Source organism: Taeniopygia guttata, chromosome 12, assembly GCF_048771995.1.
Source record: "Taeniopygia guttata chromosome 12, bTaeGut7.mat, whole genome shotgun sequence".
NCBI lineage: Eukaryota > Metazoa > Chordata > Aves > Passeriformes > Estrildidae > Taeniopygia > Taeniopygia guttata.
In genome coordinates, this window is record NC_133037.1 from 18,289,970 (window position 1) to 18,306,621 (window position 16,652).

At 46.3% G+C, this 16,652-nt stretch overlaps 1 protein-coding gene across 3 annotated transcripts in view; it reads right to left on the minus strand.

Moving 5' to 3' along the window:
* Positions 1–2,658: 2,658 nt before the first annotated feature.
* Positions 2,659–16,652, minus strand: part of VGLL4 (vestigial like family member 4) — a 78,533-nt gene continuing 64,539 nt past the window's right edge. For all 3 annotated transcript variants that reach the window (XM_030283328.4, XM_030283329.4, XM_002187365.7), the window contains 3 exons: positions 11,744–11,966; positions 8,488–8,602; positions 2,659–5,494 (listed from right to left, as the gene is read on the minus strand). In XM_030283328.4, the coding sequence (XP_030139188.4) occupies positions 5,226–5,494; positions 8,488–8,602; positions 11,744–11,966 (607 nt within the window). In that variant the 3' untranslated portion in view covers positions 2,659–5,225. The remainder of the gene's footprint in view (positions 5,495–8,487; positions 8,603–11,743; positions 11,967–16,652) is intronic.

The following is a 16,652-nucleotide window of genomic DNA, read 5'->3' on the forward strand; positions in this document are numbered from 1 at the left end:
GCTCTTGTGGAAGCCAGGAACTGCTTTGTCATTATGAGAAATGAGCCTGTGGAAAGAGAAATTCTGTTTTTTCCAGCTCTGCTGCAATACAAATTCATACCAGTGGGAATATCCAGGTGTAACTGATCCCATGCCAACCATTCCCAGCAGAGAGGGATGTCCCGAGCTGTGGATGCCCAAGTGCCACACAACCAGCAGCTCAAACCCCTGAGCCTGCCCATTGCTGTCTGGGGCTCCAGATCCTTCACCAAGAGAGTTTCCCATGCAGGGTTCCTGCTCGGGGAGGGGTGCAGCCTGCAGCAGGACACTGGGCACAGGGAAGGGGCAGCTCAGAGCAGCCTGTGCTGCCGTGGGCTGGAGCCTGGCACTGTGTGCAACAGCAGCTTCAAAATACACAATTCAATTATCTCAGCTGTCTTAGACCAAGGAAGCATTTGAGGCAGCTGTACCAGAGAGGGGCAGAATGTTCCCATTTCAAAAGAGGTTAAAAAGATTATTAAATGGATATAATTTCTATCAAGAGCTCTTCAGGGATAAAATGTGCTTTATCATACCTGTAATCCAGCTGTGGAATCACTGTCTGCTACGGGAAGAGACCTGGGAACACACCTGGGGCTGTGTCCGTGCCAGAGGACACGATCAGGAGCGTGCACAGGGCTTTAGGTTTCAAGGAGGATCTAAAGATAGTGTGAACAGTCCCGTGGGCCGAGCCTGAGCGTGCCAGCCTGGGGATGCACAAATAGCTCTGGGGATGTTTCTGTGGGCGCTGCCCACGGTCACGGTGAGAGCACGAGCTGGTGGCAGTGCTTGGGCACCGAAATCCCCACTCACAGGGAGCCCGAGCAGTGCCACTGCCAGCCCTGAGGTCCCCCAGCCCAGCAGGGCAGCCCAGGGCTCGCTGTGCTCACTGGCCAGGGGCACTGCCACAGCCGTGGGCTGTTGGGAAAGTGAAACAGGAAAGCCTTATAAATAGGATTGCCCGGCAAAAGGTTTAGAAAATACAGAGATTGACATGGTAACAAGTTTTGAGATACCAAACCTTAGTTACTGAACAGCACAGGCAGGATGAAGACAATCCCCCCTTCTGGTTGAACAATGCCCTTACCTACAGGTAGGTCCAAGGGTCAAATGGACTGTTGGATCTCACCCCAATGTATGGTTCATCCCACACCTGTAACCCTCCCCTGAAGCATCAGGAGTCTGTGACCCCGTTGGCCTGAGTCTTGTTCCAGCCCACCTTGAAGCCCCTGACAAGGAGTCCCTGAGGAGCCAGACGCTCTCTTGGAACTTCCCTTCTCTTGGAACTGCCCCTCTCCTGGAACATCCTCTTGGGATCCTCTCTTATCTCCCTCTACCCCTTGCCTCTCCCTTCCCCCACGCCCTCGGGCCTGCCACGGGTCAGGTCTGGTGACTCCAAGCAGGGCCTTTCACCCTCTCTAATAAACCAGATATTCTAAGGGCAGCCTCCAGAGATCTCTCATCTCCATCCACCCAAACTGTCCTGGAGCCCAGTGTCCTCACAGTGGGGCCCAGGTGCCCCCACAGCAGCACTGCCCAGCTCTCACTGACCTCTGGCTTTGTCTGCAAAGGCGATTCCCACACCCAGCCCAGCCTGAAATGCATCCCAGGAGAGGCACTCCCAGAGCTGCGCTCCCTGAGGGTGTTTGTGCTCTGCTCCCTGCCATGGTGGCTGGGCTGACACCAGCAGAGCTGTGTGTGGAGGGCTGAAGGCACAGCTGGAAGGTGCCTCTCACTCAGCTCACAGAAGATGCCACTACAAATCACTTCTGAAATCCCGTCTGCCTGGGCTGGCTTCCCCAGGCCGTGGTGCCAGTCTGAAAACCCTCGTGCCATGCAGGAAATGGAGTTTGCAGTGAGTTCCTGAGCTGGCAGGCAGCAGTGGTGGTGGCACAGGGACGTTCTCCCTCTTCCCTGCAGGGACAGCAGCTTCCCTGGGAGCGCTGTCCTTGTCCTGCCTCCCACACAGCTCCCAGCAGGACCTGGCCTCTGCCCCGGGGCCTGGGCAGGGATATGCTCAGATGTGTTCAGCCAATCCTCCCAAAGTGCTCCCATGGCATCTCCCTCACCCTGAGCCATGTTCCCAAACCCTCCAGGCCCTGCTGAGCTAACATGAACTTCGTGTCTCACTCCTTTTAGGTTTTTTTTTTCTTTTTGGAGCCCCCTTTCTTGCCTGGTTCATGGGGTTTTCTCAAACTCAGGTAATCACAGCTACCTTTTAAGGATTAACCATCTCCAGTGCCATTGGGATGCTGCTCACCTGGTGGACATCGACATTTGAAATTCAGCTGGGATTCCTTGAAGAAGCTGAGGGACAAACAAAATGCCACAAAATTGGTTTTTTCAGGAACAGAAATGCAGCACCAGCTGGTGCTTTCCAAACCAGTCCCTGTCCTGGTGAGTTCCTCACGGCCCAGCAGGGTTTTTATTGCTGTAAAGGATTTCTGGACAAACTCTTGTAGGGAAAAGCCTCCTGAACTCCAGACTGAGGCTGTGGCAGCCCCACCAGAGGGGTTATGGTCCTAAAAAAGGTAGAGATGCTTGAAAAGAAGGAAGGCAGGATGTGGCCAGAGGTTTGCTTCTGCCTCACACACACCAATTCCTCTCCCACCAAGCAATACAGAGGCTTAGGAACACACCTGTGATTTAAGAGCACTTTATTGTTCTTTAAGGCTACTTTTAAGTACAAAAAAAAAAGATGGCCTGCCAAACCTTTTTTTTTTTTTTTCCAGGTGAAACAAGGCCACAAAAGAATGGTATATTACAGATTTACAAACACAGAGAGAATCTTTCAAACTGAACTGTAGATAACCTGGCTCTGTGAAGAAACTTCACCACGTCTCGTGATGGTGAGTTCAGTTTAGTGTCCTTCCACCTCCCCCCAACCCTTTGGCTTTCGTGACATTGTTGTGCCCAGTATCTGTTTTACTGGATGTAGCACATTAAATCTTTATTGCCCTCAAATCCATTTACCTATCTCAGATAAGTAAATGTAACCTTGTAAAACAGCTATTATTGAAAATATTAGCTTTAAAAACATTATCTTATTTGTGTTTACAAAGAAATAGAGGAGTCACATTTTCCACAGAGTCCATCTACAGTATTAGTATTGACTGTTATACTGCTCAGTAGCCTGTAGCAATAACAAACGAGTGGCTATTAATGCTAATGCAGTGTCCTCATAGAATAACTGTGTTCCTGCACTTTTTACTGTATTACAGACAAATCTACAACAAAAAAAAAAGATCAACTTTTTTCTCCAAACAAACGAACAAAAAAAAAAAGAATGATTACAATAAAGGAAAGGGAAAAATTAAATAGCTACATATCATTAACAAATTAATTGTTCCTCAAAAAATACCTACAAATTTCTCTGTACATTCTTTACGCACAGCGTAACGATGGTCTTAAAGTTACCTATATAAAAAAGTGTTCTTTTAACAATCTTCCTACAGAGAGTAGGGTACTGAATGCCAAAGCAAGGAAGCGTTGACTACCCAGTAAGATGGTAGTGAAATGTGTAAAACTGGGGGGCTTAGGTGTTGGGTTGGTTTTTTTTGTGTTTTTTTTTTCATTTTTTTAAAGAAAACTGAGCAGCCACCTTCTCACCAAGAGTAAGAGCCAATCTCCCGATCTCTTTCTACCCTGCACCTTTTCCAAATTAAATAGCTTAACTTTAAAAAAAAAAACAAAAAACAAAAAACAAAAAGCATAAAATAAAAGCCACAATGGACCCAATACTGTAACACAGTCCATAATACATCACGTGGAGTTCATCTTCCAACCAGTTCTCACTTCCTACACTGAGCCCATCCTTTCAGGGAGCCCAGCATAAAAACCAAGCCCTGGCTGCAACTGTCCTGGGAAGATGGAATGTTCTGGGGAGAGTAGTTACACTTAACAAGAAGAAGAGAAGCTCTTAGCACTAGCACAGCTGTGGTTTTATGCCTGCCTCTACTGCCTAATTTCTAGTTAGTAGCTATTAATATAGCAAATGATAATAAATGCAGTAATACCTGTATAAAATCTACTGGAGGAATGTATGCTGCGACTTGGCGTAGGCTGATGGATAGGCTTAAAAAAACCCAAATAAAATAAACAAACTGAAAGATCATCTTTCACAAACTGTAACAATCTGTTGTCCAGCCAAGATCCGTAAGGGTAGCAGTTCCTGCAGCTAGTTCAGGGTGGATTACACAGACTGGAGTTTGGGAAGCAGATCCCTGTGAAGCAGCAGTGCTGCACGAGGCCTGTCCTGAGCTGCCCTTGGTGCTGCTGCCACTTAAAGTGAATAGCAAATACAAATATCATAGAGTACAACTGTACCAGCAGTAAGTATATCTAGGGCTGTTACTGACAAAAATAAACTAATTCTGAAGAGAAGCTAATAAGTATTATGATTCTTACTGTCTATACATTAATAGATACCAGCTATTTTTCATAAAACATGCATTGTTAAGCACTATGGAACCCTCAAACCTCAGCTCTATTCTAACAAACTGCAGTGTTTAGGAAAAAATGCCCGTGTTCTGTAAATTATGCAGTCCAGTTGCAAGCACTAAGCACCTGAAATCTAAAGAGAGAAAGACCTATAACCTGTATGAGACTTCCCCTTCCAAAGCTGTTTTGCTCTAAGAAAAATCAAACTGATAGAAATGTCATCCTTAAACCCTTTTTTCAGCAGTTTGCCCTCAAAATATTAGCCTCTTCCAGAAAGTTGCTGTGCAACTTCAGTCCTCCTCCAATAGTGCAAATCATACATGACAGTTCTTTTCAAGTATATACATACAAAATTACTTCACAGAGGGAAAAAAAAAAAGGCAACGTAAGCAAACCAGACAAATTCTAGTCTTGAGAAGCTAAGAAAAGCGAAAAAGCACTTGGATCAACCAACTAAGTGTAATGGCTTTTGTGGATTAGTGTGCATTATTTTTTTAAGGGGCAGCAGATTTGCATCAGAGGTTTCTTTGGTAATTGAGGCAGGAAGAAAAGGATGCTACATCATATGAATCTTTATGAAATAGTTCCTGCTATCGTCTTTAAGGGCACCCTTTTACAAAAAAAAAACAAAAACAAAACCAAAAAAACAACAAAGTGAGTACACAAAACCATGTGTTGAAAACTAACCTCCCCTCCCCCAGCACTACTGAAGCACTTGTTCCAAGCTCAGTCAAGGCATGCAGGTTCCCAGCGGGAAGGTGCTGTCCTCAGGAGGCCACGGAGGGCGAGTGACTGTGGCTGACCATGTGGGAGGAAGGGGACGCCTGGCCCCGCCGCGACGCCGACTCGGGGCTGCTGCCCACGCCGTCCTTGGCAGCCTTGATCTGCAGCCACGTGTCCCCCAGTGCTTTGGCAAAGTGGTCATCCACCGAGCCCGTGATGGACACCGAGTTGGCCACCGGCTCGGGCTCCTTGTAGTTCTTGCCCAGGCTCCTGCGGAAGTGCTCCTCCACCACCGGGTCACACGCGGCGGTGGCTGTGGGGACAGGAGCAGAGGGGCACGTCACACCCTGGCACTGCATCACAGCCTGCATCCATCCTGCCTGCTCCCACACATCCTGCAATGGCTTGGCTTTGGAAGGATCTTAATGCTCATCCCATTCATTCCAACTCCTGCCATGGCAGGGACACCTCCCCCTGTCCCAGGCTGCTCCAGCCCTGTCCAGCCTGGCCTCCAGGGGCAGCCACAGCTGCTCTGGGCACCTGTGCCAGGGCTGCCCACCCTGCCAGGGAGGAATTTCTTCCCAAAATCCCAGCCATCCCTGCCCTCTGGGGCATGGGAAGCCATTCCCCTTATCCCATTGCTCCAGGTCCTTGTCCCCAGTCCCTCTCCAGCTCCCCTGGAGAATTTTAGGAATTGGAAGGGGCTCTAAGTTCTCCCCAGGGCCTTGTCCTGTCCAGGCTGAACACTCCCCCATCTCTCCTAGCCTGTCTCCAGAGCAGAGGGGCTCCAGCCCCCAAAGCATCTCCCCTGTGGCTTAATGCTCTGTCACTACAAGTCCCTGTCACTAAGATGGCCTTCCTCACACCCTTACAGACCTGGGAGTGAAAGGGCTGGGCAAGAAGTTGGGAAGGAAGGAGTTAAAATGAAAAAAAAAACCAATGCAATTAAATATTTTTGCATTTCTGTGACCTGGAACAGGTGAGCATTTATATGTAATTGTATTTCTCCCTCAGGCAAATAACAGCTCCAGCTCCAATTCTATGGAAACCTTCTCCCAAAACAAACACATAGAACTTATATTTAGGCTTAAATTAAGTTAATGATGCAAAGAATTGTTTAGAATCAGCTCTCAAGCCTGCTGATATCAGTCAGGTGTGAGGAGATCTCATCCTAAACTGCAGCATGCCAGAAGCTGGGCTCAGGGTTTCATCTTACTCCACACACTTGTGCTGCGAGCAGTCAGAACTAAATGAATCAGGAGTACTGCAGTAAGTGCTGTAAGACTATTACAAAAGCTTTAAAAGGCAGGTTTTGAACAAGAACTATAGTAATTCCTCAGACTAAATATAAGAGCACTGCAGTTCTACAATTTAGAATCAGTATTTGTGTGTCTCAGTAAGAATTGTCTTTCCAAAACTACTTGGAACTGTTGGGATCCATGGCACAGCCCCCCTGCTTGATCCTAAAGCAATGCTTGATTGCTCCTAAAATAAACCTGAGTGTCATGCACAGACACCTCTTCACCTGACAGGAGACAGATCTTTTTTGGAAACATCCAGCCCTGTTCCCATGCCCACTGGAGCAGCCCTCCTGGGACCAGCAGCACCAGTTCTAAGAAAACTTGTAAAATCTGAGCTCCCCAATGATTGATTTCTCAAAGAGTCTAAAGGTCTCCTTCAGGTCCCAATTCTAGTTACCAACAGTACACTGATCTTTATAAAAATAATTCTAAATTACTATTAATAACAAAATACTAATGATTACCCTGCTATGGGCTTTAGGTTGCTGCCTACATCATGCTGGTATTGTTCCAGGGACACATCCTGGCTGCTGGAGCCCCACTGCCCTGAGCTTTTGGCAGTGCTGCAGGTTAAAGCTCTGTCCCAGCAGGTAAAGGACTTGCAGGGGAAGGGCTGAGCTCCCCCTGTGCTTTCTGTGCAGCGAGAGTGAACAGACACAGCCCAGCTTTCCCAGCAAGGACTGCCTGAGCAGATTTCATGAGCAGTGCTAATTGCACAGAAGGCACAAAGCTAAAGCTCCCTGCTTGGGTTGCTGTAGCAACTGCCCTCCAAAGGTTTTTGTGTTATCCATGCAGAGCAGGGTGGAGGGTCCGGGCTTTGGAAGGCTATTTGTGGCTGCAGGAAAGATTTCTGCGACTGCAGCTGAATCACAAGAGTCTCCTGGCCATTCAGAGAGCAGGGGAAACTACAGCTCCTAAAAAAGAGCGTGGGGGGATCTGCTGGCCCTGGCTGCTGGTTGTCAGCTGGATTAAAATAAACATAATGACTTATTTGTCTGTGTGGGATGCTTGGTTTTTTGGGTTTTTTTTCTAAATAAGCTTTTCAAAACAAGAACACCTCTCTCTCCCTAGTTCTGCAGCAGTGCCCCCAGCTGTGGCACAGGAGGAGACAAAGGGCTGTCCATCACTTCACTTCCTTTTCTTCTTGTCAGTATGGGCACAGTGGGGACCCTTCTGCTCTGCTGGGACCCCAGTGAGGGCAGGCTGGAGGGTGGCACTGCCCCAGGGTGCAATGCCAGATGTGGCTGGGGGTGTGTGCTCCATTCCCATCTGTCAGAGCTGGGGCAGTTCTCTGCTGTTCTTTGGGCAGTTTTCTTTATCTCTCTCACAACCAATCCTCCCTCCAGGAGATCCCTTCTGTTCATGGGCCATTAATTATTAATTACCTTCTGTTGATGGCCAATGAGTGTCCCTGCATGGCTGAGAAAATTCCATCATCCATGGGGAGATGCTCTGCCCAGGGGAGGAGCCAAACATTCCTACCTGGATACAATCTGACCTGGGAACAGCACAGCAGCCTTTGCCCCCTGCATTCCCAGAGGAGCAGCTTTCTTCCCACTGCATTCCCAGAGGAGCAGCTTTCTTCCCCACTGCATTCCCAGAGGAGCAGCTTTCTTCCCCACTGCATTCCCAGAGGAGCCCAGGCCCATCTCCCCCAGCCCTGGAGCTCCAGAGGAAAACTCCCCCCTTGTGCAGGATCCTGCTCCAGCAGAAGCACAGCTGGCACTGCAGGAGGGCTGAGCCACCCTGGGATGGGGCTGCTGCCACCTCCCTGCCCCACAGGCTGCCAGGCATGCTCTGACTCTGCCAGTGCTGTTTTGTATTTCTGCATTCTATTTTAATTTTCCGAGTGAAGAACTGTTATTCCTATTCCCATATCTTTGCCTGAGAGCCCCTTATATTCAAACCTACAATAATTCGGAGGGAGGGGGTTTGTATTTTCCATTTCAGGGGGGCTGCTGCCTCCCTCAGCAGAGCCCTGTCGCTCCCAAGGGCAGGCACTTACAGCTGGAGGGTCTCCTGTAGGCAGCCCCGGAGCAGGCGCTGTGGGCGATGGGGCAGTGGGACAGGTTGCAGTTGCGGTTGTTGGCAGAAGCACAGGTGATCACAGAGGGACGGTTCTGAGGGGACACAAGCACAGTGGCACAGCTCAACCCACTGCAAATTAACCCCCTGAATATTCAGCTGTTTGTTAGATTAAAAATAAAAATCCACATCACGTTTCCACAATGGTTCCTATGTAAGTGAACAGAAAAAGGGCGTTGTGAAAGCAAATCTTGAAAATAATTTTACACTGATTGTTGCAACTTCACGGCCACAGCAATTAAACCCATAAACTATCCAGTTCATATTAAATCCCTAAATATTCAGCTGTTTCTTTGATTTAAAATAAAAATCCATTTTTAAAATCCACTACATTTCCATAGCGGTTATTTCAGTGAACAGAAAAAAAGCAGTGTGAAAGCAAATCTTTGAGGGGATTTTACAGTGACTGTGTCAGCTTCACTGAGTTCTGTATGCAGCACTAAATGCCAATGCATTAAATGTCTGTTTCATTCTATGGCCACACATAGAAGGGGTTTGCAGATTTTCCAGGTATGTGTTGTCTTGTTGTTAATTTTTATTCAGAAATTGAGTTTTCCTAGCCCTACCTCTGTATTCCACAGTGCATCCTAATCCCATGGGGTCTACAATAAATATGAAGAACTCTGAACCAGTCTAGACCACAAAACCTTTCTTGTTGGACTTCACCTGCCTTTCCAGCAGGTGAATTAATTTATACTTAATACTTAATTAACTTCACTGTCATTCTCAGCACATGCAAATTCCCCAAAATGTCTATTCACAGCTACATTACATTAGATTAGAACTCCACTATCTGTACTTTAAGTGTAACCATAAAATACTCTTTTCATAGTTGTTTACTACGGACATTTACACAAGGCCCTGGGAGAAAAAATGCCCCAGTTTCTCCAGGGGCTGAAGGGAAATAACACAGGTATTGGAATAAATTCCATATATTTGATGATGCAAGGAGTCCATTATACTAACTGCACATTAAGTAGTAAGTGTTCAAAAGATTAACAGAACTTACGTAATGTAATTTCTTGACCATTTTACAAAATTTTACCCATAAAAAAATCACCTACCCCCATACAAGGTCAGGGAGGAGGGAGGGAATCTCCCTTCTTTGGTGGTACTTGGGCAGAGTAAGAGCAAAGCCAGTAAAGTAAAAGAGCTGAGCTTTCTAGGGAAGTTTAAAATGGTTTTTGCCAGGACAAAACAGCAGTGAAGTTATTTACATCTTACTGCACTGGCAGCAAAGTAGAAAAAAATAAAGAAAGAAAAACAGAAGAATTAATTTGATTTTTCTGTAAACAGTTCACATGTGGGAGTAATTATTTTCTATATGGGCCAGGATTTTGTGCCTCTCTGAAGTGGTTTTTGAGAAAGGCATGTATTTAATTCCCTTCAGAAGAGTATTTTGGACATGCGGGAGGTGGGAAGTAGAGAGGGACAGGTAATAATATCTCAGAAATGCACGTGCCAACACCTTGAATAGCCCAGCAAGGCACCTTGCAGAATCCTCTGCTATGGTTGTGTGTGCACAGATTATAGAAAGTTTTATAGAAATACTGAGATAAACTGAGAATTTAGTAACAATCACTAACTACAGCAGCTGAGTAACCCTGTCCTGCTGCAAATAAAATATTCTTCTCCTACCTGTTTTATTAGAGAGTGAGATGAAATCTCATTCAAAGTTAAAATTTTTTAAAAATCCCCAAAACAAGGAATCATCAAACTAGGATTTTTTTCAGTACACTTTTTATTTTGTATGATTTCTACTCTGTGCTCTCAGCAAGGCACAACATCCTGTTTTCCGAAGAAAAATGACTGCAATCTGGTTCAAAATATCCAGGAGAACACAGAGGGATCCAAGGAATTAAGAGCTTGGGTACATGGGCCAGTTTAATTTCTCAGTGCTGCAGCTCATCACAGCTCAATTCTCCTGCTTTGTGTCTCCACTTGTAGGAGGGATAAAAGTGAGTCTGACACATAAGAAAACTGTTCTTGCCTACAGAAATGGCTCAGCTTCAGCACTTCTGCAGCAAAACAAATGCCATGTGCAAGATGGCAGAGCAAAGAACAACCAACAAAAAAAAAAAAAACCTTAACAACCCTCCAGCACATGGAAATCAAGCATAAAATAATAAAAAATGATGACTTGGCTTTAGGAAAGTGATTCAGCACTGCTCTGAACAACACAGCAAGTGCTTCTGGCTGGTTAAATCAACTAACATCACCCAGTGTCCAACTGTCCCTTCTGTGCTGTACCCCTTCTTGAGGGTGGAGAAAGCGGGGACAGAGAGAGGGGAGCACACAGGACCACCAGGAGGGGCACAGGGGATGTCCCCAGGCACTGCCCAGCCAGTGCTGGGGCCTCCCTGAGCCAGCCACACTCCGAATTCCCAGTTAAAACACAGCTATTCCCAAATAAAAACTCACGCATTCCCAAATAAAAACTCATGCATTCCCAAATAAAACCCACACATTCCCAAATGTATCTAATTAATTCCCAAATAAAACTCGTGCATTCCCAAATAAAAATTCACGCATTCCCAAATACAAATCCTGCATTCCCAAATAAAAACTCACACATTCCCAAATACAACACATGCATTCCCAAATAAAAACTCAAACATTCCCAAATAAAAATCATGCATTCCCAAATACAGTGTATGCATTCTCAACTAAGAACTCCTGCATTCCCAAATACAATGCATGCATTCCCAAATATTCCCAAATACAAATCATGCAGTCCCAAATACAGTGCATGCATTCCCAAATAAGTACTGCATTCCCAAATACAACTCATGCATTCCCAAATATTCCCAAATACAACTCATGCATTCCCAAATATTCCCAAATACAGCTCCTGCATTCCCAAATATTCCCAAGTACAACTCATGCATTCCCAAATATTCCCAAATACAACTCATGCATTCCCAAATATTCCCAAATACAGCTCCTGCATTCCCAAATATTCCCAAATACAACTCCTGCATTCCCAAACATTCCCAAATACAACTCCTGCATTCCCAAATATTCCCAAATACAGCTCCTGCATTCCCAAATATTCCCAGACACAACTGCTGCATTCCCAAGCTCGGGAATGTTGCAGTGGCTCTCGGGAGAGCTGTGCCAGTCGGGTGCACTTTAACCCCGTGCTGCCCGAGGAGCAGCCGGTGCGGGCACCGTACCTGCTGCCGCTCCACGCTGCTCAGGCTGGGGGAGATGCCGACTGTCCTGGCTGCATCCACGCTGTTTTTGGTCAGTGCTAGGGGCTGCTCCATGCTCAGGCTGGGGATGGAGGCGTACATGTGGTTGGCGTGGAGGCTCATGGTGGGGGCAGCCGCCCGCTCGATGGGGCTGCGGCTCCGCTCCCGGTGCTCCTTCCGGTAGTCCCCGTTGGCAGTCTTGGTTCTGGCAGGGAGCAAACAGGGAAAAGGGATTCGTGTGGTTCCAGGCTGTCCCGAGACATGCAGCATTCCATCAGCCCTGGCAGGAATGCGCTTTGCCAGGTGGAACCCCCAGCGGGATATCCCAAGAGAAGCCAACCCTCCACACCCGCCAGCTTTGCCAACCAGCATCTCTCTTCAGCCTAGAATTTCCTCAGCTACTCATGCATATGCACCAAGAAACAAATTTGCAAACCTCAGACTCCTCCTCTTTACCATACTATTAATCCCACTCCATCTAACACGGCAATATTCTCTAAGCATTGTTGAAGCCCAAGAAAAGTTTATTTTACTGAAAAGACATGGGTGATACTAGCAAAAATGCAGGGAAGCAAGGCAGAAAGCAAAATGTTCAGAGAGAAAATGAAATAAAAGCAAACTACACTGCACTCATCTCAGAACCATTTATTTACAAGTGCTCTTTCAAAAGACTAATTTCCAGCTACTCCTGAACAGTAAATCCCTGTAGATGTGCTCACATAATGAGCCCATCATTCACTGCAATGAAAAGAAAGCTGGGTTTGTATCTGTGGATGAGGGATTTCAGTTTCCATACTACAACAGAATTGTCATTAAAGGCAAACCAGTGACTGAAGGGAAAAGTACTTCTCTCATCACCAGGTGAATGTGGGCATCCCCAGCAGCCCGGAGTCAGCAGAAAGAGCTCACACACTGCAGTGGGAACCAGCAATTTCCAGTTGCAAAAGCACCAGGAGACCACTGGCTCCACAGCAAATAAAAATAACAACCTGTCTTTGGACCATTCTTGAGTACCAGTGAAACGCCCTCTGTGCCCTGTCTGTAAGTGTGTGAAATTCAAGGTGGCTTTTCCCCCGCTTTTTAAAGCCTATCATGGCAAATTAATATGCAGAAATAACCTTTAAAAAGGCTCTGATGAAAGGCAGAGACAGAAAAGGAATCAATAGTCAATGCTGAAGTAAGTTACAAGTCCAAAAAGCTACTGCTTATTTCAACCTCTGAGGAAATCTCTCCACAAGCAAGACTGAAGGAAAAAAGCCCTGCCAATCAAGGGAAATAAGGATCTCCTAAAGCTCCAAAATGGGGTGTGGGGATGTCCCATGGTGATCCTAAATCATTTAGCCTCAACATCCCATGGTCATGGATTCCAGGCTTTAAACTAAATACTTTTTAAAGTACCTTTTCTTCACGGGCTCTTTTTGTTTCTTTTCAACCTAAAATCCAGTGGCTTGAATTGCCCTAGGCCGGACTCTTGAATTAGGAGAGAGACAAAGTCATTGCTCCCTTCTCATCATCTTGCAGCCACCCCCAAGTTCATCTCTTCAGCAAGTTTTTATTCCAGTAATACTTTCTTCAAACAAAACCTGTATCTTTGTCATCTTTGTGGGCCCAGTCAATAAGAGCTAAAAGTCACCTCCTTTCTGGAGATGAGGATCCAGATCTCTGCTGCATTCAGGAACAGCACCTTGGCTGAACTACTCACAATTCTTCTGTGCTATTCCCCAGCTTGGCTCAAGAGTCACTTGGCTGTACAGAAATTATTGCTCCTGAATCAAATCTCAGCTCATTTATGGTGGTAGAAGATGGGTTAACACAATGCCAGGCAACCAGTGACTTGGGAAGCTGAGGACACAGGGATTCTGTGCCAAATTCCCCTGGCAGCCTGGGGAAGGAAGAGCCAACAGCACAACAATACAATCTGTAACCCTTTGCACCCCCTTGGTCCTCTTCACTAATTACAAATTAGCAGCCGCAGATTAGGAGAATCCACCGTAAAATCCAACCCTGGAGGTTTCACAGTTGGTCCTGTGTGTTCCCCAAGCCCATTGTCCAAGCTGGATTTGAGCAGCAGCTCACAATTCCCCAGGAATCACTGTCCCAGCACTGTCCCAGCTCAGTTCCGGCAGAATTCAATGGCAGGAGCAGCCTCGGCAGGAAAGTTTGGAATTGCAGCACTGTGAGCTAATGACTGATGCAAATGTGAGTTAATGGCAGCACAAGGGGCTCTATATTTAACCTACAGTAGCTCCTCTTGGATTACAGCATGGAAACAGCTCCTGGACATAGGAATGATCCCAGCCCAGCCCTGAGCACGCAGGCAGGAACCTCACACACAGCCTGGACAAAGCCTGGGATATCCTGGGAAACAGCAACCCCAAAAACCACGGCTGAAATCACTGCTCAGCAAATGCTCCTTCTTGGTGCTGCTGTGCAGAACCTCTGGTGGCTGCAAGCCAAATTCTCACTATTCAGCTGAATATTAGCTGGGCTACTACAACTGAAATTACAATTTGGAAACTGCAAAACCACCAAGAGCTCCAGGAGATTCCTACTTCTCACTGCCTCACATAGAATTATTCTAGCCAGAATTATTCTGTTCTGTTTTAGTAAGCATAAGCTGTTTTTTTCAAAGCAAAAGTTTTGTTTACTCCCCAAAAAACGCTTATGAAATGAAACAAAACACGTCTTAGAACTCCCTTTTCAACAACTTAGTGCTGCATTTACTGGGGGCGTGGGCCTGTCAAGTGACCACTGATGAACAAACTTACTGAAATTCCCAAGCAAAATAAACTTTTCATTTTACACAACAGCACTTATTTCACTCATCCTCACCTTAAATGAAGACTCATAGCCCTAAATGGTGCTGAACAGGCAATTTTTCTGCCAAAAAAACACCAAACCTGCAACAACAACAACAACAAAAAAACCCCAATAAAAACCCAATCCTGACAAAAATTATAACACAAAAAAACCCATCAAAAATTTTCCCTGAAGACTTTTGGACCAAAAAACTGGGCAATGGGAGCAGCTTGTCTCCAGGAACAAGCCCAGCAGGCAGACCTTCCCTAAAGAAACCTAAAATTATTGAGTTATCTCAGCAATCTCAGCCGACCACACCCCAAGCCCTTCTGTAGGCAAATAATTCTCTCTTCCTAAATTAGAACAACTCCTCTTCCAGGCAGGGAACTGGTTATAATCCACTCCCTAAAAATCCTCTCTTCAATTCATCCACCTTCAACTCACACAGTCTCCAGAAAACATGAAAAACACCTGAAGTTTCTACTTCCACATCAGATATTTCTTCTGGAAATGAACCAGCACCATGTAGGACAGTACCATGAAAGCTCTGTCCTTGTGAAAATACAGCAGCATTTGTGAGTCCCTCCTGTTCACATATAAATAGCAAATCCTACAGATTTGTCAGGCAATTGTAAGATTATTTACAGGGCATTCATCAATTTCATGTCATTAAGTAATTTAATTTAGAGCGTCACTTAAAAAATAATTTTCTATAGAAAATTTGTTGTTATCATCATCATCATGGTGATTCTTGTGTTGCTATTAAAGGCTTTATCTGAAGGGGCAATCACAAGATAAGTGTGTGAAGATAATCAAATTTCACTGAACTCCAAAAGCTCAAACAATCCCCACACTATGGACAAGAGATGCATCTCTCAAGTCAAACATAAGGATCCAAAATCACAAAGAAGGATTTCTGACCAAGCTTGAAAAAGAACTTAAAAATATATACTACCAACAAATCCAGCTGTTCAAACAGCTTTGCCATCCCTGGACTCCAGTTTGCCTTAAAAATCAGCATATTTAACCAACCATAAGTCCATGAGCAGTGAGGACGATGCCAGAGCAATTCCAGGGTTTAAAACCCAGCAATTCCCATGGGTGAGCCCAGAGCAGAGCCAGGCACATGGATCCATGCCCACCACCCCCATTCCCTACTCACACAGCTATCTGAGCTACTTCCAGCTTCATTGCAGGAAAATGGGACATGATCCCAACCTCCAGTGAATGTCTCCAGTCCTTGTCTTAAAAATCAGCATATTTTACCAAGCCTGTGTCCATGAGCAGTGAGGACGATGCCAGAGCAATCTCAGTATTTAAAATCCAGCAATTCCCATGGGTGAGCCCAGAGCAGAGCCAGGCACATGGATCCATGCCCACCACCCCCACTCCCTGCTCACACAGCTATCCCAGCTTCATTTTAGCAAAATAGACATGATCCCAACCTCCAGTGAATGTCTCCAATCCTTGTCTTAAAAATCAGCATATTTTACCAAGCCTGAGTCCCTGAGGAGCGGAGGCAATGCCAGAGCAATCCCAGTGTTTAAAATCCAGCAATTCCCATGGGTGAGCCCAGAGCAGACCCAAGCACATGGATCCATGCCCACCACCCCCACTCCCTGCTCACACAGCTATCCCAGCTTCATTTCAGCAAAATGAGACACGATCCCAAGCTCCAGTGAACGTCTCCAACCCTTAAACACCAGCCACGCTTCTCCAGCTGCTCCCCAGTGGATCAGAGCGCTTACCAAGCATCGTGTGCTGGGGTGGCTGTCACCAAAGGCACAGCCATGGCAGCGAGCACCCCGGGCTGGGTAGTGCCCCCTTTGCCAGGGTTTTGTGCCAGGGTTTTGTGCCACAGATCCTTCAGCCCGGGCTGTTCTGCTGGCTGGCACCGCCAGAGGGGAATTCACAGCAACAGGCGGCCTCTGCCAGCTGCTGCAGGAAAAGGGAAAAAAGAGGCCCACGAAGGGGACAGCGCTGCCTGCACTCACTTCCAGCCTGCAGAGCCCTCAGGAATGCTGCCAAAAGCATTACTGTACCTCCAAGGCAAGGAATCGCAGACGCTGCTCACTCCCTTTGGCAGAACCGC